Source organism: Rhipicephalus sanguineus, chromosome 10, assembly GCF_013339695.2.
Source record: "Rhipicephalus sanguineus isolate Rsan-2018 chromosome 10, BIME_Rsan_1.4, whole genome shotgun sequence".
Taxonomy (NCBI): Eukaryota; Metazoa; Arthropoda; class Arachnida; order Ixodida; family Ixodidae; genus Rhipicephalus; species Rhipicephalus sanguineus.
This window is the reverse complement of record NC_051185.1, coordinates 3,248,393-3,272,766: the sequence shown is the minus strand read 5'-3', so window position 1 is coordinate 3,272,766 and position 24,374 is coordinate 3,248,393. Positions and strand designations below refer to the sequence as shown.

The 24,374-nt window shown below is 45.7% G+C and overlaps 2 protein-coding genes across 3 annotated transcripts in view; one reads left to right on the top strand and one right to left on the bottom strand.

Moving 5' to 3' along the window:
- Window positions 1-18,632, bottom strand: part of LOC119406265 (probable phytanoyl-CoA dioxygenase) — a 42,460-nt gene extending 23,828 nt beyond the window's left edge. The window contains exons 1-3 of one of the 2 annotated variants that reach the window (XM_037672995.2): window positions 18,476-18,620; window positions 15,677-15,772; window positions 6,474-6,568 (exon numbers count right to left, since the gene is read on the bottom strand). In XM_037672995.2, coding sequence (XP_037528923.1) covers window positions 6,474-6,568; window positions 15,677-15,758 — 177 coding nt within the window. In that variant the 5' untranslated portion in view covers window positions 15,759-15,772; window positions 18,476-18,620. Of the gene's footprint in view, window positions 1-6,473; window positions 6,569-15,676; window positions 15,773-18,475 lie in introns of both variants that reach the window. The other variant, XM_037672997.2, reaches the window with a different exon arrangement.
- Window positions 18,633-18,837: 205 nt separating this feature from the next.
- LOC119406264 (translocation protein SEC63 homolog) lies at window positions 18,838-21,662 on the top strand. The gene is given in 4 exon segments (XM_037672994.2): window positions 18,838-20,534; window positions 20,537-21,009; window positions 21,011-21,203; window positions 21,238-21,662. Coding segments are annotated over 3 exon segments (2,301 nt in total). The 5' UTR covers window positions 18,838-18,898; the 3' UTR covers window position 21,203; window positions 21,238-21,662.
- The last annotated feature ends 2,712 nt before the right edge of the window (window positions 21,663-24,374 follow it).

Genomic DNA, 24,374 nt, shown 5'->3' with positions numbered 1-24,374 from the left:
ACGTTCTACTTTAACAGGAGTGAGTGCAAATTTGGTTAACCACCTTCATTTTGTAATTTTCAACCGTTTTTTAAAACAAAAAGCCGGTAGAAAACGTTTTCCGAATGCTTGTCGTCACGTGAAATCCCTTTACCGCCTCGTGGGCCAGGTGCTTGTGGTACTTCAACTTGTCTACAGGTGCCGCTAGTCCATCAGCTAACTTTCATGCTGCCCGTGTCCTCCGCGATTAGCTTCGGCAACGAGTAAATTGCCAGGGCCATGTGTTGCCGTTCATGAGCATTGGGTCATACGTCAAGAGTAAGCACATTTTGCACATAGGCACATTTTCAGTAAGAAAATATTATAATAAAAAAAGTGTAATCTATTTCAACAGTGATATAAAGACCATTAACTGCGTGTACCAGTAAAAGGTCACGCCAACACCATCATATGCATCTTCGCTTTTTTGCCACATGAGGCGCCAAAAGTGATTTTAGTGACGAAATAAAAGTATAAATCTGCGTCTAATGAGAAAAGCAAGGCTCATTTTAGCCAATACGATATACAATCTTTCCATTAGGGGGGTTATCTAAATTCGAGTTCTGAGCGGTTGTCTGTCCCTTGTGGGGTCTGATGCGATATACGCCGCTGCCCTCAGAACACACAGAGACAGTTCACGCGGTCGGGCAACAAACACTGAGGTTTATTAACCACTTCTTTACATATATGGCGAGCTCGCCGGCCGAATTAGTAACACGTAACACGCTAAACGTATACACAATATAAGACATGCAATGCAATATAACATAAGACATACATAAGACATACAATAAGACAAATTCTCCGCGGCGGTGATGCCGGCGCCACCGTGCTAAACTCGAGTTACAGCCAGCGCATCCCTGACCTTGGCCGAACGTCTCCACTTACGCCAAGCACGTGCGTGGCAAACACAGCGGCCGCGCCCAAGTTACGGCAGTCGCCTTTACAGGGGTGATATAGCACCGCCACAGCCTTTAAAGCTAGGGTGTCTTTGGAGAGTCTTTCTGGCACACAACAATAATCGCCATCTGATTTGCTTGCATTTCCTCTCTCGAAAATTCGCTACTTTCCTATCAAGAATGCTGTCACGCTGATGGCTGACCAGGAAGTACTGGTACACTGCTCTTTTTTTTTTTTTTTAGAGTGTAGAATAGAACCAATGCTGCAACAAATGCACATGCCTTGCTTTTTGAAGGAGAGGTCTGTTATTCCAATTGATGACCGTTCACTTCGGATAAAAAGTTCCAGAAATGCACCAACTAAAATACTAGAGACTTTTTGAAAACCTATTGCACCAAGTTCTTGAACAGCAAGCTATTAGCAATGCTGATGGTATGGAAATGATTGATGTCTATCGGAAGAGACATTCACACGTGCCTTTATTGCAGCTCGACACAAACTCTGAAACTTCTCTGGCGTTCCTAAAGAGAAGTAGGTTTTCTTCATTGGATTGGTTCAAAATTTTGTAGAACAATGCAGTGCACTTTTGTCAGGACTTGTTTTCTAGAGCAACAACCCTTAAAGGCAAGCCAACTTTGTAGGTCCTAAAACTCAGATTTCTAGACTGTACTTATTGCCATTTGCTGTACTATGGCAAAGACCTCCAAGGTCCAGCTCATTGCAAACTTTTGTTCTTTTCTTTTATTCACATATCAGGCTCATAAAAAGTAGAATCAACTGCAATATTCTGCGCCTTGTTTCAAAAGATTTGTTGAAAGGCAGAACTTCATGTGTGTACACCTGTCAGTGCTGTCTGCATCCGCATCCTTCCAATTATTTTGCAAGCACCGATGAAGTTGAACACTAGACTCATGAACAAAATCTGCGGATGCCCATACCACACTCTTCAGTGGTGGTGGCTATGTTTGTGTACGCAACTTGTTTATGCAACCAGTGGTGGAAATCATAGGGGGGTCAGGGGGGTCCCGACCCTCATGTATCCATGCTGGCGGGGGACACCCCTTGCAGGTGTCCCCTCCCCCCCCCCTGCAGGTGTCCCCCCTTGAGATTTATCTTTCAAACATCATATCCTGACGTCTATGCTAGTCAAATGCATATTTTGATTGCCTTGGTGGTCACTACTCATGTTGTACAGAATATATTTAATGCCTGTTTATTTTCTTGTGGTACCTGCATTCAATACCCCTCGGCTGTGTAAGACTGTATGGAAATTGCAACTGCTGTTCGACCGGTTTGAGAGAAGACTCAGTAGCACAATACCCGAGGTGTGAATGTTTTTTTGTTCCGTTATTCCATAGCACCATTTTAATTTTATATAATAAATAAAAACCTATGTTTACAAAAACAAAATGTCCACCATGGAAAAATGTGCTCCCCTTGTGATTTTTCTGGATTTACACCACTGCTAGGCGTGTCAACTCGTGGCCGAAAGCACTGCTCATTGAATGAATTGAACCTTCCGCATAGTCAGCATGTCCTGACTTAACCTCACTGTGCTGCATCATGACTTCACTTTGGTGAAGGCACTACAATGTTCGACGGGTCGCTTGACGTGTCCCGTTCCAGGACCATCATCAAGGGCATTACTTTTTTTTTTCACAAAATGAATACAACCAAAAACTAACTGAGCATATTTTGGAGCCTATGGTATCATTCTTTAGTATGTTAAAATAGAACATGACTGACTGCAGAATAATTAATTACATGCTAATTATAATTGATTGCTGAAACTAACCTAAAACAACACATTGCTTCTTTTTTTTTTGGAATGTAATATTGAGAGCCTTGGAATTATGACATGCAAGTTTGACACCTCCCTAGACAGTGCATCATAATTTGCGCCTGAAGGGGATAACGAATGCTGCATAGCAACTTCAATCACTTGTTCGCCACATCGCACTTTTACAATGGAATACACTGGCTTTCTCCCACTGGTATTCTATCGACCCTAACTTGTGTTAGCCATCCGGGCTCTCCACTTGCAATGCAACTTGGGCGTGTCATTTGGTGTGGTACTTACAAATGCATATTCTTTTCCCACTACAATGGCCACCAGTGCGGCATGCAGCACTGTATGCAGCTGTGAGGAGACTGCTGAGCACATTCCATGCCACTACCCATCCTATCAAACTCAATGGCATGTTCTAGAAACCAAACTCCATCACCTTGATGCAAGACCACTTCCGCAGAACAAGATCCTGGGATATTGGCCTACAGCTTCATACATGCAAAAGGCCACAAAAGCTCTCTTGTGCTTCTTGAAGTTGACTGACATATGTGAACCACCAGTGTGCGTTTGCATTGTGTGTTCATACTAACTGTTAATTCCCCACATGTAGGATAGCCCTGAGCTATGCAGCTTAGAAGAACATACTGTTGGACGAGTTGTTAATGCATAATGTGGAAAACTGCGTGAAAAACGTAGACAAAGGAAGAAACGGATGACACAAGCGCATACTAACAACTGAAAGTTCATTGAAAAAACACAGAATATGAGGAGCAATAAAACCCCGTGTGCGCATCAAGATACGCAATCTCCGCATTGTGCAACGCCACAGATGGCCTGGCAACACAACCATTTCCAGCTCTGAAGATAAAATAAGCGTCGATGATCTCACGTATAGTACATTCTTTGTGCCATGCCAGAACTTTTGTTCCGCGGAAAACCAGGCTGCACTTACAATCACGACAGTGTAATGGCAGATTTGTAGAAGGCTGTCCTTTCATTGATAACCTGTGGTCATTCAATCTCTCATTGAGACAGCAGCCGGTCTGCTCGATATAACTGTTTCCACAGGAGAGAGAAACAGAATATACCACACCCTTGCCACATTCTGATAGGCTGTCCCTGTGTTTGACCCTGCACTCAAACCACTTTGGAGATGCTCCCTCCACCTTTCTTTCGACAGCCCCGCAAATCCTGCCCAACTTATTCCTCACGCAAAATACTACGTGCATTTCGTACTTCACGCCAACCTTCTTGAGGTGGTGCGACACACCCTGCAGGTGTGGGAGGGTGAGTCGCACGTACAAGGAATGGTCGGGCACTAGGCCCGACCATTGCTGTGGAATGTCATGCGTCCTGTGGAATGGCTTACGTCCGTCTTTGCCGAAAGTGAAAAAAGAAGAGCCCCCTCCTGGAAAAGTGCTGACAGTGGGAGACTGCATGCTGGATGAAAGGCACAAGCGTGTGTTGGGCCTAGGGCCAAAATTCTGCTTTGAACCTCGTCTTGGAGCGGCGGAGCATTTAGGGATGGCACGATCCGTCTCTGCTAAAGTGGCCGAAAATGAGCGCCCACGTTGCATTGGTGAGGCTGCTGATATTATGGCTTCAGTGCAGGAGCGGGTTCATTCTCGTGTACTGTTGAATTTCCTGGTGAATGACTTGGTTGCGAAAGGAATCCGGCCCTTGGTAGCGGATAAGGAAGGGTCCTTTGTTTTGATGAGAGAAGAAACGTTTTTGGAAAAAGTGAAGGAGGCAGTCGACAAGAATCTGAAAAAGGTGATCGTGAAACCAGTTGTTATTAAGAAGAAAGCGGCGAGTCTACTGAACGATTTGAATCTGCAAAAAGTTCTTGCTTCTGTAAAGAATGAAAAGTGTCCCCTGCTTCACATGTTCTTCACTGCGAAGACCCACAAGATTGGTGCGCCATTTCGTCTAATTGTGAGTGAACGTAGGACTTGGCAGCATCACGTCTCGGGGTTTCTGCAAAAGCACCTGTCGTCTTTGCGCATCGTGGATCCGTATCATGGGAAAAACTCTTCTGAAGTGATCCAGTTTCTTGAGACTGATGTTAGAGCCTTTCTTTCGGGTTTTAGCATTGATGTTGAGGACTTATTTGATTCATTGCTGCATGATAAACTCCTTTCCTATGTGCAGGACTGCATTGTTAAGGATAATGACGAGCAATTATTTCAGGACAAATGTGGTACTGCTGTTGGTGCTTTTCTGGAATTGTTGGACTTGTACTTACGGTCCACTGTGATCGGCTGGGGTGAAAATGTCTATACTCAGAAGTCTGGTCTATGTATTGGTTCCAGTGTTGCCCCAGTATTAAGCGAAATTTATTTGAGCAGAGTGGACAGGGAAATTGAACCAGACCTAACGGATATTGCAGTAAGAAAATTTAGATATGTTGACGATTACCTTGTTCTCGTAGATTCCCGTCAATGTGTTGGGGCTAGAGTGGACGCTTTGAAACTTTTCAAGGAGAAAGGGTCTGGTCTAAATTTCACTTTTGAGGTTCCAAAAGAAGGTGCTATGCAGTTTCTGGATCTGGTCATTCGGTTGGAAATTTTGGATTTTCAATCCAGCCATTCTACGCTAGTGAAAAACGGGATGGCTGTTTCTTGTTTGACTGCAGCCTTAAAGAAAACATGCCCACACCTTCTTGCAGAAAGCTTCACCAGGCAGGTGGGGCGGCTTAGGGAGGCCTGCTTCCCTGCGCCTGTTCTGGCTCGCCTTTGTGAAAAGGTTTTGCGCAACCTGAAGTCCGAGCGGAAAGGTTCAGTCCCCGTTGCGAGTGATCCGGATAAGAAGGCACTGGTCAGCATCCCCTACCTGCAGGGTGTGTCACACCACCTCAAGAAGGTTGGCGCGAAGTACGGAGTACACGTAGTACTTTCCGCGAGGAATAAGTTGGGCAGAATTTGCGGGGCTGTTGAAAGAAAGGTGGAGGGAGCATTTCCACAGTGGTTTAAGTGCAGAGTCAAACACAGGGACGGCCTATCAGAACGTGGCAAGGGTGTGGTATATTCTGTTTCTCTCTCCAGTGGAAACAGTTATATCGGGCAGACCGGCCACCGTCTCAATGAGAGATTGAATGACCACAGGTTATCAGAGAAAGGACAGCCTTCTACAAATCTGCCATTACACTGTCGTGATTGTAAGTGCAGCCCGGTTTTCCATGGAACAAAAGTTCTGGCACGGCACAAGGAACATACTATATGTGAGATCGTCGAAGCTTATTTTATCTTCAAAGCTGGAGATAGTTGTGTTGCCAGGCCATCTGTGGCGTTGCACGATGGAGGCGGAGATTGCGTATCTTGATGCGCACATGTAGTTCCTGTCTGCTGTTTAATCTTGCACACGTGGTTTTATTGCTCCTCATATTCTGTGTTTTTTCAATAAACTTTCAGTTGTTAGTATGCTCTTGTGTCGTCCGTTTCTTCCTTTGTCTACGTTTTTCGCACAGTTTTCCACATACTGCTATGCAGGTGAATGTCTACACTACCGAGGAGTGTGGGCATTGCAGATGGCAGATATGGTGTTTCCTACACAACATCACACATAGCTCCTGTACAAGTCAGAGGAGTCACCAGCATTTGGGTTTGACATCAATAGGATAACGTTATCACAAGAATCAATGACGCTTGAAGGGGCAGCTTAACTATGCACTCGTACAGCGCTTGTGACAACATGATGCATTTCACTCTTGGCTCACTACAAAGCACAGAACATTTACAGAGAAAAGAAAATGGCAAAGCAGGCTTACGATGTTCTTGTCCTCAAACATGCTAATGACGTTATTAATGCCACCACCTTTGAGGTGGCCAACGATGGTTTTCAGTCGTTCCTGGGCCATGACACCTAGAGCAAATGAAGATGCGTGAAAAGATTTTTCTGTCAGCAATACTCAAAATCAGACAAGCAATGCCAGAGAAGATCTAAGAGGCATGTCCCGATCTCAATCTTAATCAAGACAATCAAAACAAGGAATTATTTTGGGTGATCTCCTCACTGACCAAGTGTTAGGGGCCACTTGCAAGAAGCCCCATGCAATGTCCCCGGTGGGCATGCGTTGCAAGCACAACTAGGTATATGTCTGTGTCACCTTACATGCAGATGGCTGTGCAAAAAGCAACTATTTGCAATTGTTAGAAAATTGTTCTGCTGGCCATGCTTCCTAGCTGATCAGCCATCCAGGAGGGTGTAATCAAAATCACACCAGAATAAGACAGCATACACTTACATGAAAAACAAGCCAGAACCTGTTTCCAGCACTTTTGCATTGCACTGCTGAGTGGAGAAGAGCACACTGTGGCAACTGTGATTTATGTGCTTACTGGACTACCCCTCGTGTCGCATATGGGCAATACGCCAGGCTAGAAATTCCAGACACGTTGCATGCCCTGCCTTTTCTCATCATCCAATGTGAACTCGCATCTGGCACACAAAAGTTTTATTGAATACAGTTGTTCAGAAGGCCTTGAAGTGTGATAGCCAGGCATACAGACACGCGCCAAAAACTCCGAGTCCACGTATTGAATCAGCTGACATGTTCAATTGTGAGCTCCTTCACTTTGTTTATGCAGTTTTGTAATTTCTCCAGAGAACATCCAAGTGAACTCTACTAATGCACCAGCATGAGTCAGAGTTCTTGTGCTTACGAGAGCACCAAGCCATGCCAGTAGCAATAGTGCAGGCTGCAATAATAACCGATAAAAATCTAGGGCTTTATTTAGCGCTAAAGAGAAGGGAAAACTCCAACAAAACAGAATATGTCTGTTGGAAGTTCAGCCCTAGAACAAGAAAAGGACTTCTTTCATGTGATTCTGCGCATTCGAAAGTGGTAAAGAGGGCTGTAGCTGCTATGTGTTTTCGTTCTGCACTGTCCAAGTCATGCGAGCACACAGTGTGTGATAGTTTTTCTTGTCAGTTATCGCGGCTTACTGCAGCCGGGTTCCCTTATTCGGTCTTAGTCAGTGTGTCCGAAACGTTGCTTCAGAGGCTGAAAGGGGAACGCACGAGGCCAGAGCCATTGCAAGGACCGAGAAAAAGACCGCATGTTGTGCCATACATGCACAAAATCTCCCACAACCTGAAAAAGGTTGCAAATCGGCACCATGTGCCGATGGTCTTCTCTGCTCCGAATAACCTTTCAAGGCTCTGTGCCCGCATCTCTTCGAGAGGTGCCAAGGCGGCGTGCGATAAGAAGCATGCAAAGCCTTTTCTGCGTTGTGCCGTGGGCAGTGTATATGAAATTCCCCTGAGCTGTGGCAAGGTCTACATAGGCCACACAGGACGCTGTACAAATGACCGTTTAAGGGAACATTCTTTATCAATTAGGAATGGAACAGGGTCTCATTTACCCTTCCACTGTGCTTCGTGTGGCTGCACACCGCAGTTCAATCGCACGCGACTACTTGGAAGGAGCCAAGATATGCTGGTGCGGGGGTTACTGCAAGCCTTTCACATAAGGAAGAAAGGAGATTCTTGCGTCAGCGTGCCGTCAGTTTCGCTGCGTAATAGTGAACTCCAACTGTTGGATCTCGATGTACTTTAGATGGTTTTGCTACGGAGTATCTGTCAGTCTTTTTGGTTTCTTTTCTCGACCCTTCCGCAGGTTTGTGTTTCGGGTTTTTTTTTTTTTCGGCGTCTTTACATTTGGATATATTTGTTTGTTGCTGGTTCCCAGATACCATGATTGTGATCTTCTTTTTAAAAATCTCCTCTGTTCATGCCTGCACGTGCGGTGAGTGGAATGTTCTGCGCATGTCCTCCAAGAGCCTTTATATTGTGAAGCCTTCATGAAAATAAACTTAGTTGTGAGTTGGCGTTCTTTCTGTCTCTTCTTGTTTCTTCGCAGTTACAACCTTGCGCCACGTATTTCAAGTAACAATCTAATAAGCATTACATTTTTATTCCTATGATTCAGCAAGCTATATTGAAGCATTGCTCGACCCCGGAAGAACACATTAGCAAAAGTTATGTATGATATTCACATGATTGCACCATAAGGTGCACTTAGTTTCAATAATACTGACGTATGTACTCTTAACGTGAGGGCTGACGTTACGTCGCACCATAACTTACCCTTTAAACGCCTGTGTTGTCGATGTGCCTGGTAAGCCCGCAATGTGCACACAGCTACTACACTTACAAAAACACGTCGATCCACCTTGTAATGCTTGGCTCAAAGCTATAAAATACAGCATATAAGTACTCGCTGACTGGTTCACATGAAACCGATTCCCATAACGCATAGGATCTGCTGAATTTTTTTGCAAAACTAGTGCATTTTATTGTGCTCTTACCTTTTAAGTTTTAATATTTTAAAGGTCCTCTTTGTTTATACTGTTTTACCTTTTGACGACCTCTGTTGTTAAGCGAAATTAGTTGTTCTTCATTCCTATTCATTTATCCTGGCCAGCTTTCGTTAAAACCCATGTTCATTTCACGTCCCTGTTTTCACCCTGTCGATTTCGCCTTAGAGAGCATATTCATGAACTCTGTCAAAAACTTTTTCTTTCATGGTATTAAGTGCTTTTTGCTTCGTTGCCCAGTTTCCGTGCGTACATAAACAATGCCTCTAATTGTTAGTGAATAAAAGAGCGTAAGGAAAAAAGAATAAGAAAAAATCCAATAGCTTGGCTTTAAGGCATGCTCTGTTACCCGTGATGAGCGAAGGAATTACATATATGGCCGGCTTGTGTCGCAATAAATATTGGCTCGAAGTAGCGCTCTGTCTGTCGTCTTCTTGTCCCCGTCTTCGTACGCTTACCGGTTTCAAAATGTCACTGTAACAACTAGCTCGGACCCAGCCACTGATTCACTACTGGAATGTGTTTGCTCGATCAGCCAGCAGACGACAAATTTGATCATGCATGTGGCCATGTTCTAGTGGATGATGTCAGATTTTTCTACCAAGCTTTTAATGCTTGCTCATCATATTAGTTTGCTCACACCACCTGCACCATTGTCCATCAGAATGGCCATTTTCCAGTGCAGAGAGACGATGTCCCCATCATCAACAATAATGGAATGTATGACAGATCTATTGCAAGTGATAACTTTCACATCTTCTGCAGCTCTTAAATTAGAATGCTGAAGCGTTAGCAACAAGAGCAGCTACACTCGTGCTACTTTCTTGATGCAAGTCCACAGTTTCTGCAGTTCTCTTTGGTGCCACATCCCTCCTGCCCTAAAATCCTGCAGTGACAAAAAGATGCCATAAAGTTGGCTGTAAGTGCAGCCAGCTCCGTTTCTGTGGATGTTCCATTCCTTTCAAGGTAAAAGAAAAAAATGAACAATTGCAGCACACGGCACTACAAGCAGACGACAAATAGGATGAAGCAAACGACTATGGGATGCCACCCTCTCGGTACTCGTCCAGAGTAAATCGGACCAAGTGTATCAGGCCATGTAGAACACGCTGTGACACTAACAAATACTCTTTTCCTGCCTACCACATAAAAAATTGGGAGCCCTTCCCCATCGAGAAAATGGGGCAAGCAAAGCTTTACTTTCTTCCTTTCTGACCACCGCTGTAGCTCAATGCGCCTTTTTCATTTTCCTGTGTTGCCCTCTGCAGTTTTGGTAGGTGTTTGGCAGGGGCCGGGAGAACTGGTATTGCCAGAAGCCAAGCCTCCGAGATGGGAAGACGTTTCGCGACTTTTCCGCTAGGGGAGAGCGCATGCAGCAGGGCGGCGTGAAAAAGGCAGACTGGTAGAGCACGAGACACGTTATTGAAAGGTTGCAGGTTCGGTCCCCGCTGGCAGCAAGTTGTCTTATCGTTTTTGCTTTATTTACACACTGCAGCCTCAATGAGGCTATTGCAGGAGTGGGAAAAGAAGAAATCAACAAATGAACATTCATGAACAGGCTTCCAGAAATTCTTTAAGTGGGAAACAAATTTCAGGGAAAAAAAAAAAAGCTATATTTGAACATGTCAGTGCGTGTGAAAAAGGTTCCAATGTTAAGGGTGTGGTCGCTCTTCGTAGATAAAGGTCTGGAAAACTTAAGATAACTGTCTAGAGTGTTGAGGCGGGGAGAATTGATTAGAGTGTAAAGAAATTTCAGGCATTCAAAATGGCGATGCCTTGCAAGTGTAGCGAGACCATGCTAGGGAAAAAATTCGACGGAGAAAAATCCCTGGCATATCTTTTTCACACAAAATGCACAGCTCTTTTTTTAATGGATTCAAGTTTTTTGACATCACATTAAAGTGTTAGAAGCATAGGCGGAAAGTACGGGGGGGGGTTGGGGGGCAGAGCCCCCCCTGGCGCCGGCCCAGGGTATTTTTTAAGAGCTTGGCTTAGGTCCCCGGGTCGTCCTGCCTGGCAGCTATTTCACAGGAGGCTGTTTATGCCCGCTTCTTTTTCATTTCAGCCATTCAGCACATGGGCCAATGACAAGCCAAACATTCAATGGAAAAATGCCCCTCAAACGGATTTTCACGTGCAGAATATGTTGTGCTGATGAACAACTGAAGCGACGACTTAAGCTACGACAAATTGAAAAATTCACCGGCGATTACGATACTGCCTAATTCGCTGAGCGCAGCCTCGTGTTCGGGCAACGCCAGCTTTGTTTGAAGTTTTGACTATCCGCAGTTGTAGCAGTGTAACATTCGTTACATATTGCCACAGAAACTGCCAGCGCTCGAGTGCTACGCACACTACATACTCTGTGCATTGCAGCTGTCGTGAACCAAGTGAAACGCCCACAGCCCCGTTACGACAAGCGAAGCCAGCCGCAGTGCACGTGCCAGCCCTGCATGCGCGCGAGCTCCGACCGAGGGGCCAGCGCGCGCGATGGAGGAAGAAAGCGAGGTTAGAGGCCAGTATCTCGTGATATCGACAGACTCCGCGTTCGCTCTCTTTCGTCCTCGTTCGTGCTATCGGTTACGCCGCCGACGCCAACGGCGATGCCGCTCAATGCAGGAACGGACGCCAAAGAGCTGCGCCCTAATTGTCTTGAACCCCGTAGTGAATGGTTTTGAAAACACAAAAATGAGCAATCCCGACACAGTCAGCCACTGAACGCTTTCGCACAAACTTACTCGCCAATAAAAAAACGGGTAATTTCTTGGTTGCCTATACATATTGGTACCCTTCGACATGCCTGCTTATAAAAGTGCCGAAAAAAAGATTGTACGCCGTTTTGATTTATCAGTAAAGGGTTTTACTAAAAGTTCGGCCACCAGTGAGCAACTCCATTACTCGTCCAGATACATAACCGCAGCTTCGCACAAGGTGTAGTGGTAGCAAATGGTATTTGCTACCATCTCAGAATTACTTTCGGCCATCTTGAAGTGAACTCACTGGCATATAATTAAAGCTTCCCGTGATAGCGTTAGCCTACTGTCTCCTGTGTGGTGCATGTTTTAACAAAGTAAAGCCTAGCCCCACGCATTGCGTGAATCGATTTTAAGCGATGCGGTCAACGAAAATTTCGCTTCGAGCCAAGAGTTACGATGTGGATCGATGTCTTTGTGTAAATTGAAAAATAAATCTAGGGTCTTCCACTTACAGATCTTCATTATGATATCGCGGGCACCTAAGAGACTAAAGTTACATTAAATTCTTTAATTTGGAAGTTGGACTCCTCTCTCTCTCTCTCTCTCTATATATATATATATATATATATATATATATATATATATATATATATATATATATATATATATATATGGAGAGTGAGAGACAAATGTGGAAGAGCAAGTCGGGCCCCCGCCCCCTCCGGTAAAATGAAAACTCTCCGCCTATGGTTAGAAGACTCACTTTAACTTCTTCGAAGACACTTATAATTACTATTAACATCCCTTATACTCTCCTTGGCTCAATTATCTCTTCGTTCTCATTAAGGATACGCACTACAAGTTTTTTGCAAGCACTCACAACACCAACATGCCCCATACTCACCCACTGGTGCCCCACTCACCAGAGGGGCACCAGTGAGTCAGAAGCGTAGCCAGAAACTTTTTTTTTTTTTTTTGGGGGGGGGGGGGGGTTCAGTCATCCTTTTTGTGTGTTTGTGTGTGCGTTTGTATATGTGTGTGTATATTTGCACGTGCAAAATCGAAAAATTTCGTGGGGGGGGCTCAACCCCCTTAACCCCCCCTGGCTACGCCCCTGCAGTGAGTAGTGAGGCACATATGCGCCACGAGTTTTTCGCGAGCACCCATAACACCGACGCCAATACGAGTCAGGTAATACAAGCTTCACTTGAAAAAACTTGGGACGCTTGAGCTTCGCCTTCAAGAGTAGACCACGATGGCAAAATCAGCCCCCGTTCGCATCACCATCTCGTCTGGCTTCTCGTCTCCGTGGACACCTCAACCATACCGCAAGGAAAGGAATCCATGTGTACGTAACATTGGCCATTTCAAACTATCCTAGAATGCTTACTGCAAGTACAGTTGTGAAGTGGCCACTAAGCCATCATTTTTGCTTCTGCGAATTGGCGAAGTAACCACTACACATGCGCAAGGCCACACGCACACTTTGTCAATGCTGCTCCCGATCATGATGATTAATTATGCCCGACAATGGCTGGGCTTTTAAGCCACCCACTCGTTGCGCAATTCCCAGGTTTTGACGACGCAATATTACACGCGTTAAAGAGACTCCTCGCACTACGCGACATTCACATAGGGTTCTTTTTTTTTTGTCTGAAACATTTGAAGCACTGTAGTAGAACACCTGCTTGCCATGCTGAATGCCTGGGTTCAATTCCCACTCGAACCAAAGATTTTTATTAATTATTTACTTGCATCTATCTCAAATTTTTGCTCACGGACAATGCCGATTTTTCGCTCACAACCAATGATGCCGACACTGGAATCCATACGAAACGAACTCTTTGACGCTATCGCATTAAAATGGGACAATCTGCCACGTGCTTGCATGAATGTCGAATCCTTTGAGGCATTCACCGCTAGAACTGAACGAGACTTTTTTTATGCAATACCCCGAAATTGCTACGTTGCTAGATTGCTAAGCTCGTTCCTATACTGTTAGATCTGTATGTGTGTAACACACTAAGTCATTTAAATACAAATTTTCTTAGCTTTTCTTCAAAAAATATGTAGAGAACCTTGTCACATAGAACATAGTGGCTAAGTGTGATAACTATTTTTAAGTGTTTTCTTATGTTGTGTTGATAATTATACCTAAGTGCTTATTGTTCACTTCTGTACGGGCCTGCTAAGGCTCACAGTGGCCAATAATCAAACAAATAAACAAACAAACTTCGTTTTTCATGCGCACTGGACTGCCTCAAACCACTTGGGACTGACTACACAGATACCATGTCACAGAGTCCACGAGGTACTGTCACAGACGCCTATGCTCACCTGTGCTTATACTTGTTGACAAAAATATGTTGCCATGCATTTCAGAATATGTCAACTACCAGAAGGAATTAGTTTTGTTAATGATTTCGCTCATGTACAGAAGGAAGAATCTGAAAAAGATGTTTTTGGTATACCTAAGCATGCAAACCCATCCCAGATATGGAAGTAACCTTTACATTCATGCTGCCATCACAAATACGAAGATGTCGTCCTACCTCCCATTTTTGTCTTCCTAATTATTTTCATGGTACTACATCAAAAATGTATGTCGGAGGAACACAGTTTCTGCCTTATAGAAATTACACGGCAAGCTCATAAAGTATAAAATATGGGAAAATTGGAATATTTTGATTTCATACTAGAGCTGGTCTCAAAATACTGGCCCTACCATTACACCGGCATTCTGCACTAAGCACAACATTGTGATTTAAACTGCCAGTTGGGGCGGAGGAGTAAAATGCACAAGTATTAATGTTTTTAGATTTACAAGCACATTAAAAAACCCAGGTCAGAAACACTAGCCTTTTCTCAAAGACTTGGTGCTTCACTGGGATTGACCGCCCCCTACCCCCCCCCCCCCCAGTTAAAATGCTGCACTAGTTGGCATCAGCGACACTTTCAGGACTACGAAACACATTGCAAAATGTACTGATGTGCAGCAATTCGGCTCATGACGACAGTGCCCACAAATAATGAACAAAGTTGATGTACAAGTCACATATGTGGCAGCTGCAGCGATCGCAGGAATAAAGATGCATTCTCAAAACTCATTTGTAAAAGCAAGTATCATAGTTAATTACTTATGACCCTTACTGGTACACTCTTTTCTATCATTTAGAGCATTCTGACTTCTATAGAGTAAGAACTCATGCCAGTTGACTAACAAAAAAAAATCGACAAGATAAAACATGGCCAAAATGAAATATGTTTCTTTGTAGACACAGTTGGAATACGATATAATGAACTTCGATTATAATATAATAAATTGAGCCTAAAATATCTTTTTCCCGTATGAGCATGTAAGCAATACGTGTGAATGAAATAAAAAGTTTTCCAGATAGATGTGGCTTCATTGTAATGAGGTTAGAATAAAAAAATACTGCAGCCCGGGTCCCAGGACCCGAGGCACCGCCATCATCATGGACGGAAGGGGTTAATCCACTCTCTCCCTGCACAAAAGAAACTGCCAGACTGTCATCAATTAGAGTTTATTCATTCATTCAGTTGTGTCATATATGCTGCTCAAAACAGTAGTAAAATGTATCTCGTACAATCCCACTATAACGAGCTGTTTTATTCACATCTTGTAGTATTCCATTTTCTTTCTATCCTAAATACAAACTTTGCAAGAAAATATTCTGCTTCCATGACCAACTGTGCGCTATTCTTCTGCCAAATGAAAGACAACCAGGCATCACTGCACGCAAGACATCCTCCCTGGTAATGGTGGGTGTTCACCATTTCATTTAATTGTACAGAGTGACGGACAACAAATAATCCCAAGGAACGTTTCTTTTTGTTTTTCCTACGAGTGATATGCGAAGAAAAAGACAGCTAGAACACCTGCTGCTGTCATGCATGATAAAAAATTGTACTGTAAGAGAATGCAGGTCACCTACCACGCCTAAACATGGCCGCTGATCGACTCAGGGCAGCTGGGACAAACCACATTGCTGAACCACCACCAAGACAATGGAGCATAGAAAAATCACAGTCTGTACAAGGAAACAAGGTTGCTGGTTAAGGAATCGTGAAATGTTAAAGCATGCACAGAATTGAGCACGCGAACTTCATTAAGGTGAAAGATCCCTCATCAGGCAAAAAATCCGGCACGATCACAAAACGGTACAAAAAAAATACCATGGCTCAAGGCACACAAGCGGCGCATTCACTTTACGGCATTCGCATGACTAAAAAAAAAAAAAAAGAACGAAAGCTGTGTTCCACTGAAGTGCACTTTCAGGGGCACGAGCTGTGCATGCACTGCATCTCTTTGGCATTTGCGTGATTAAAAAAATAAAGCTACCTGCGTCCATATAAAGCGTGTCTCAATGCGCGTTCATTGAGTCTTTGCAGCGTTCACTTGACTGGAAGTGCACGAGCTGTGCATTCACTGAGTCTTTTCAGTGTTTGCGCAACTAAAAAAATAAAGCTAGCTGTGTTCCTCTAAAGCGCGTCTCAAGGTGTGCAAGCTGAGTGTTCATCGTTCGCGTGACTGAAAAAAAAGAAAGAAAGCTGCGTTCCTCTGAAGTGTACCTTGAGGTGCATGAGCTGTACATTCACTGAGTCTTTTCGGCATTCACATGACTAAAAAAAATTGGCGAAGCTTGCACTAAGCTGCGCAAGGCTTGTACGTCGAAACTGTACGATTCTGAAGACTAATTTGGTTGCTTCTACATTGATTCTCAGCACAGAGAGATTAGAGTTAAACCACAGACAGTCACAGACACGACACAGATGTCCAAACTCCAGATACAGAACCTCCCGGTGAAACCAAGCGTTCGCGCCTCTCAGATCTACGTGCACGTCATCGTTGGCGTAGGCCTTCCATCGCTTCGGGGTCTTCGCGCAGCCGCCGTTGCCTTTCCAATTCCCTGGTGTTCTCTCGCTGTACGTACTCGGGCTCTTCCGCTTGCCACCGTCTCATCGCAGTCATTTGTTGGGCTAACTGTTGCCTTCTTCATTTTTAGTGGACCAGTGGCGAGTAGTAGGATTTACTCAATTTCTGTGGCACATACCCGTTTGTGATGGTGTTAATTTTATGGTTCACCGGACAAGGAACGATTTGCTAAACAGCTTCGTTGTTAAAATAAAGCTAGCTGCATTCCTCTAAAGCGTGCCTCGAAGCGCACCAGCTGCGTGTTAATTGCGTCTTCGCAGTGTTCGCATGTCTAAAAAAAAAAAAAAAAAAAAAAGCTGCGTTCCTCTGAAGCGTATCTTGAGGCACGCAAGCTGAACATAGACCGTTATAGTTGGGCATCTGCAGCAGCTCTGCGGACGCATGAAACGAATGGAGATGACAGTACGCATGCCCGGTATGCAGGAGAACGCACGGTTTCTTGCGGCCGTCTGCAGGTTTTGAAAAGCTGCGTAGCGTTTGTTTGTGGGCTCTGCGTGTCGTTCTCGCGCCTTGTTTGGGAGACTCGACACGCGAACAGCCCTTTGACCTGGCCGTGGTGGTGGTTGTTTCAGAAGCTGGCGTCTGGTGTCGCTGCATAGCACAATACCGTCTACAGAGCATGCAACGCAGCAATCCGCTTTGCAGCTTTTACGTCCATCCAGCTACAGCCGTTTAGTGAGGGCAGGCTTTGCTGCGTAAGCACGACCTCGCGAGCTGCTTACGTAGGTTGCTGCGGACGCCCAACTGAAGCTGTCTATGCACTTCGTCTTTGTGGCATTTGTGTGACTAAAAAAAATAATAATAAACGTGGGTTCCTCTGAAGCATGCCTCGGGGTGTAAGAGCTGCACGTTCCCTCTTTGCAGCGTTCGCGTGACTATAAAGTTCTTGTATCAGCGTTTGCACGCCCCGTCTTTTAGAATGAATACATTACCCTCAGCTCTCTGCAATTCTAAGTAAAACAGCATTCTTCTAAATCGTGCGCCTCGAGGCGCGTGAGCTGCGCGTTCACTTATTTACACTGTAATTCTGATAAACAGTTCTTGCATGATCTGCACTCAATCTATACGTGCTAATTAAATAAATCGAGGCCTGTCTAAATAAATGTGTTGTGCATACTTGGACAAAACGTACATAGCGTACGTCTTGTAGCTGCTGGCATCATGAAAAGACATTTTAATTCTGACGCACTTAATGACAGTCGCCATGAACAAACGCGGGAAAAAAAGTGGCAGCAGACGAGCTGGCAAACAATGCTCCGCACGCAAGAGGAAGCGCAAAAATAAGGCGTCCCCTTAATTGCCCCACCAACCGCTTTCTTTTTGATCAAGGAAACAATGATCACGCACGTAGGCATGCTCGCGAAAACTTGCTTGAGAAAACGCCTTTACGCACTCAGTTGCAGTGGCACGCCGACGTGCCACAAGCACATTCTGCGCATCACTAAAGTTCGCGCATAATACGCGCAACTTTGACAGAGGCGATCGACTGCGCGCTTTAGATAAGACTGCTGCGCGCTGGCCGTCATTGCCAAACACCTCACCAAGTTCATTCAGAGCCAGCAGAATGACTTTACGCAGCCACATAAACATTCAGGTGTGCAGCACATTTCCTAAAGCGGCACAGGTGCGCATGCCCTGGCGTATCTTGAGCTGTCAAAGTCCGTTGCACTGCAAAGATATCGTTTCCTCCTTTTCTCGCGACGCAGTGGTACAGTGACCCACCGACCCCAATCGCGAAGGCTTTCCTTGTTACACCGTCCCTCGTTTTGTCCCTACATGAAAGTGAACTAAATCTTACCGATATCAGAAAGTATCAGCGGAGCGTCGGCAGACTCTCAGTGGACTCGTCGGTACTCTCGAAGATCGCTCGAAAACGCCACAGCACGACGTCTTTGCCAGCAGCAGCGCTCTGACAACAGCGCCGAGGAAGAGTCGCGCTTTTACGCGCTTCAAGCAGACGATAACGCTGATGATGATGCCTGTTCTACTGTCGTCGTAAGTTTTGAAGGTCCAAAAAAAAAGCTTTTCTCGTGCGAATGTCATCTGCGCGTGCCTAAAACAGCAACAAGAAATAAAGTAAACTGCACTACTGTCTGCGTTAGACTATTAATTTTTGCTAAGGGACGCGACGATAGCGCCCCCTTGCAGTACCGTCACGTGTCATGATTGACGGAAACGCTGAAGACGTGGTGCTCCTTTCGGTTGTGTCGGCGAGTGCAACATGGCCGGTGCGAAGTTTCAGTACGACGAGAGCGGCGGTACGTTCTTTTACTTCCTGCTGTCGTTTCTTGCGCTCGTGGTGATCCCTTGCACGTACTACTTCTGGCCGAAGGATGAGCGCGCCGCGGACTCGGAGAAGAAAGGGGGCCGCAGCTGCCGCTGCCCGCAGTGCGTGGACAAGAGCCGGCGTCTGCGCGTCAACCAGCCGTGGCGCCGCACCAAACAGAACATCGTCCGCGTACTGCTCGTGCTTGGGTGGGTGGCCATGGCCGCAACCGCGTACAAGGTGGCTCACCTAGAGCACGACTTCGTCAAGTGGGACCCGTACGAGATCCTTGAGATCGACCCGTCCTCGTCGGAGCGGGCCATACGTAAGGCGTACCACAAGCTCAGCCTGGTCTACCATCCGGACAAGGACACCGGCGACGAGCAGAAGTTCATGATGATCGCCAAGGCGTACGCGGCGCTCACCGACGAAGAGGCACGCAAGAACTGGGAGACGTACGGCAACCCGGACGGGCCCGGGGCCACGTCTTTTGGAATTGCTCTTCCCTCGTGGATCGTCGAGAAGGAGAACTCGCTCTGGGTACTCGGTTTGTACGCGGCGGTCTTCATGATAGCGCTCCCAGTGGCGGTTGGTGTCTGGTGGTACCGCTCGGCCAAGTACGGGGAAGACCAGGTCCTTCTGGACACTTCGCACCTGTACCTGTATTTCATCAACAAGTGTCACCTACTCATTCTGCGCCGTGTCATCATGGTTTTAGCAGCCTCCCTAGAATTTGAGAAGAGTCACAACCCGGAGATTGTGCTCCGCCCAACGGATGACGTCGAGATCCCCGCGCTCATCAAAATGTTGCCAAACTTTAACGAGAAGAACCGCGAGCGGCCGCTCTGCTACGAGTACAGCATCAAGGCGCGCGCCCTGCTGTACGCGCACATGCTTCGCATACCTTTGAGCCCCGGTTTGGACGAGGACAGGTGTTACGTCCTCCGAAAGTGCCCTGCCCTGCTGGCCGAGTTTGTCCACTGCGCGTCGCAGCTCACCATGCTCGGCCTGGCAGGTCGCATTTCCAGAATCCCCAGCCTGGAGACGCTCGAGTCGGCCATGCGACTGAGCGCATTGCTGGTGCAAGCACAGTGGGAGCACAGCCACCCGTTTCTACAATTGCCGCACGTCACGGAGGAGCTGCTGAAACACCTGAGCGGCAAGCGCAGGTCCATTCGCAGCCTACACCAATTGTGCGCTCTTCCGGCAGCCGACAGGCGGACTCTTTTCCGAAACCTCAGCGACGCTCAGTACGAGGACATCCTCACCTGCCTCGAGAACATGCCTCTCATTGTGCTCAGCGTGAGCACGGAAGTGTTGGACGACGAAGACGAAGGTGTCATCACTGCAGAGTCAATCGTCACAGTCACGGCAACGCTGACCAGAAGGCCCCTGCTGTCCAATGCGAAAGAGGAAGCCGCCCAGCCGGAGGCGGAGGAGGCATCTGGCACGGAAGAAGTGGACGCCGCGGCTGGGGATCTCAAGGACAACTCGCCTCGGGTGCGGAGCACTGCAAACAACAAGCACAAGGGTTGGGACAAGTCTCGTAAGAAGAAAGGAGCAAAGGGTGGAAAGGGAAAGAGAAGAATGCCGCGCAGAACAAAGGCAAGAAGCAACAACAAGTGGCGGAAACTAAGGAAGAGGCACATCCTCAGCCAGCACGAGACGAAGAACAGCACGACGCAGTCGACGTTGACGAGGACAGCGACTCCGAGGACAGTGATGACGAAAGGCATAGCGAGAAGCAGACAAGCCGACGAAACAGTGCGGCAAACCGGAACGCTTCATCGGCAGCTGCAGAGGAGGACGACGACTGGCAGAGCATCCAGCACAAGGTCTCCAAGAAGGACAAGAACCTCGAGAAGAAATCCCGGCGGTCACACAGTGTCCACTGCCCACTGTTCCCCGATGACAAACAGGAGTTCTGGTGGGTGTACCTGGTTGACAAGAAACAGAGGAGCCTGTCCACAGTGCCCTTCCTGGTAACAAACTTGGTGGATACGGAGGAGGTGGTTCTTAAGTTCACAGCTCCATCTCGGCCCGGCATCTACCATTACACACTACATTGTGCGCAGTGACTCGTACCGTGACCTGGACGTCATGCAGAACCTACGGCTTGATGTGAAGCCTGCGCAAAAGGTGCAAGAATCGCACCCACAGTGGGACATCTCGGAAGACGAGGAGGACAGGGCGGACGAAGAAGACAGTGCGGTGGAGGACTCTGACCTAGCAGCGAGTGAGGCTTCTGATGACGACTGAGGTGTTAGTCAATCGCGAGATTTTTTTTTCTTGAGCTGCCGGTGTCCTCGAATACTGTGTGTACTCGATGCCTTAGGGCAAGTGCAGCTGCAACAGATTTTGGCACTCGTTGCACTGTGAGAAACTATGTTGGGCTCTCAGGACAAAGGCCTTTGGTACAAAGGCAAGCTTTGGCGTGGGTTCCTTGTTGTGAATAATTCTTATAAATGCGAAGTCCAGCGTCTGTTTTAATTCGTGCAAGTATTCTTCCCTGGTGGTGGCATTACTTGCTTCTCTAGATCAATCCTATTGGAAGAGCAAAATTGCCGAGTGGTGGAAGTGATTGTCATTAAGCTTTGATCTCTGCCCACTTGCACTGAAATGGCTACAAAGATTGCATTTTACCACAAGTCACACTAAAGGGGATTTTCATCAATGAATCGTCGGCATTATTTTTCTATTAAAAGTGGTCTTTCGAAGTGTCCCACTTGTTTCCACATTTATCATGCCTGGCCTTTTTTCCTCCGGGGAATTCTATTTTTACTGGAAAAGTTTGCAGTCATGAGGAGTCTTGATGTAACACAAGGGACATGCAGCGCTGCTCGCAACAACTGGACTGTGTGTAGAGCAGAAAGGGAAAATATCAGAGGTGACTCTATGTCATTCACCTTCAGATCTATGTCACAATTACTTCAATACACTTAAAACAGCACAATTAACGTCCCCTAGACATTCCTTTGCTTCATTATCTGCTGCTTTCGTTCAGCTTGTGTCAAACAAAAACACTAGCCCTCAAAATTCCCTTCTTTCATACAGCTTGACCAGATGAGTCTTAATGTGATGCACCTTGATCATCCAGGACCTACTTTTGTGATGTGCAATGGTAATGAGCTAACATTGAGGCAAACAGCAGCATTGATAATTGCGTGATCTGTGTAGCTGTCAAAAAGTTCGGCACTATGATACACACTACGTTCTTGCAACTATTAGGTGGTTTTATGCAATTTTTCATTTAAGTAACCCCGCATGGTAGCCTTGTTCACATTTAAGTTAAGGGCAGTACAGAATGCACACTGAAAGATGAGCAGGGCAATATTATTAGCAATTTCGATTACATAGTGAAGGTAGACTTGTACACAGAACTGTACAGTTTGCACATAAGTCGTCCATCCTCAAATGAAATCGGAGTAGAACGAGACGCTCAAATTTCTACTGCCAAGGTTGGGAAAGGCATGCGCCGTGCAGAAAAATGGCTGGAGAAGATGGTATAACAGTTGATTTAACCAAATATGGGAGAGATATATTTTGGAAACTTGCGACACAGTCCACTCGATGCCTCAAAACTTGAAACATGCCAATGAGCTGTAAAAATGCCATCATATTAACACTCAAGATAACAGTAATTGCTAGGGCCAAAATGACATGATTATGAGGCACACTGTGGTTGGGTGACACCGGATTATTTTCACCAGCTGGGGTTCTTTAACATGCACTAGTGCAAGCACACAGGTGTTCTTTGCATTTTGCCCCGTCAGAATAATGTGGCCAGGAATAAATCAAACTATAGTTTGGAAGCGTAGCACCTTACGTGGTAAGCTAAGCTACTACAGCGGGTATTAATACTCAAGAAGGGAGATGCAAAATTTAAACATGAGTAGCTGTAGACCCATCAGTTTACTTTCACTAAATATACGAAAAATATTCACAAACTTGCTACAGTATAATGAATCGCCAATAATGATTGAAGACCTAAACTGAGAAACTGTTACAAGAGGGCGAAAAATGAATACGCAGAAGACAATGGTTCATAGCCTGGCGAAAGAGCTCACGATTGGAAACCACTGTAGTCTGTACAAGAAAATGTATATGTTGGTCAGTTACCAACAGGGCAGAGTACTCGTGGAAAGGGAATTCAACAGAGAATAATCATGACAGGCAATCTGCCACTGTCCTTAAAGCGAAAAGTGCACTCTCGTTGTGTACCACCAGCTCTAACATATGGGCTAGGAAGTACAGTAAAAGCTAGTTAATTCAACTAGTTAATTTAGAAAATCGGATTATTAGGACGTGTTCTCTGGTCCCAGCCAGCATATACATTGTTTAATGTCATCAAGCTCTCGTTAACTCGGTTATATTTGGCTGCAATCCGGTTAATTCGGATGATCTTATGATTGCACGAGGTGGTAATTAGGTAACTGTTAGGTAATTGTTACCTCTTTCCTCATGGCATTCTAAACTAAATTGACTGTTGAAGGGGAAATTATGACGAATTGATGAGGTGAAATTACGATGGAGACTAGTTCATTTGACAGAAGGGGCCTTTATACGGATGCGATATTCGTCAGGTGGCTTTTAATGAGGCTCTGTCTATGTTGCTTCACTCGGTGACAACCTGAGAAACAATGGCAGCTCCGTCCACAAATCTCTCATTTTTATGACGTCAAGCACTTCTCAAGCATTTCGGACAGTTAAATTTTCTATACAGACCCACAATTTTGTTGCTAGTTCTAGGATGGAAACATAAATGCCCTGGTAAATTTCTTCAGGGATTCTGACATCACTGTTCAGCTAAACGTAATGTTTAGGTAGTAACAATGAGCCTTGAACTCATATGCGTAGCATTTACATTAGCTAAGAAAGAGTGCCTAAGGTTTGAGTGGTAACCGCCGGCACGACTGTCTTTCACGGGTGAAGAGTAGGTGCACTGCGGTTCTGCAGAAGGAGGTGACATTTTTTCAGGTTGTTACCGAGTGTAGTAGCTTCTCGGCCTCCTGTATGCGACATCCACATTACTTATGGGTGGTTCACCATCATCTCCACTGTGGCTGCTTTAACCACAGTTTTAATGTTAAAGCCACATTTTAAAAAATATGTGCTAGTGAATTGCCTTTCCATAATTATTATGCTTTTTATGCCACCTTTCGAGTTTTGAGCCTCGCACAAACGAAATATTTCTTCGTTACACCCGATATGGCGATGGCTCTCGCGCTTTCGGTTTTGTTGTAAAAGAATAAATGTCACTGAAATGAAGCACAGCCATCCAATGCTTGTATTTAGTTCTCTATAACCAATAATTGGCTGTATCAGTGTTCGTTAGGAATGAGGTTCAACTGTGCCACGCAGCACACCATGTTATGGAAGAATATGAGTGTCACATAAAAAGATTGGGGTGGGGGCTCAAACAAGGGTGGGT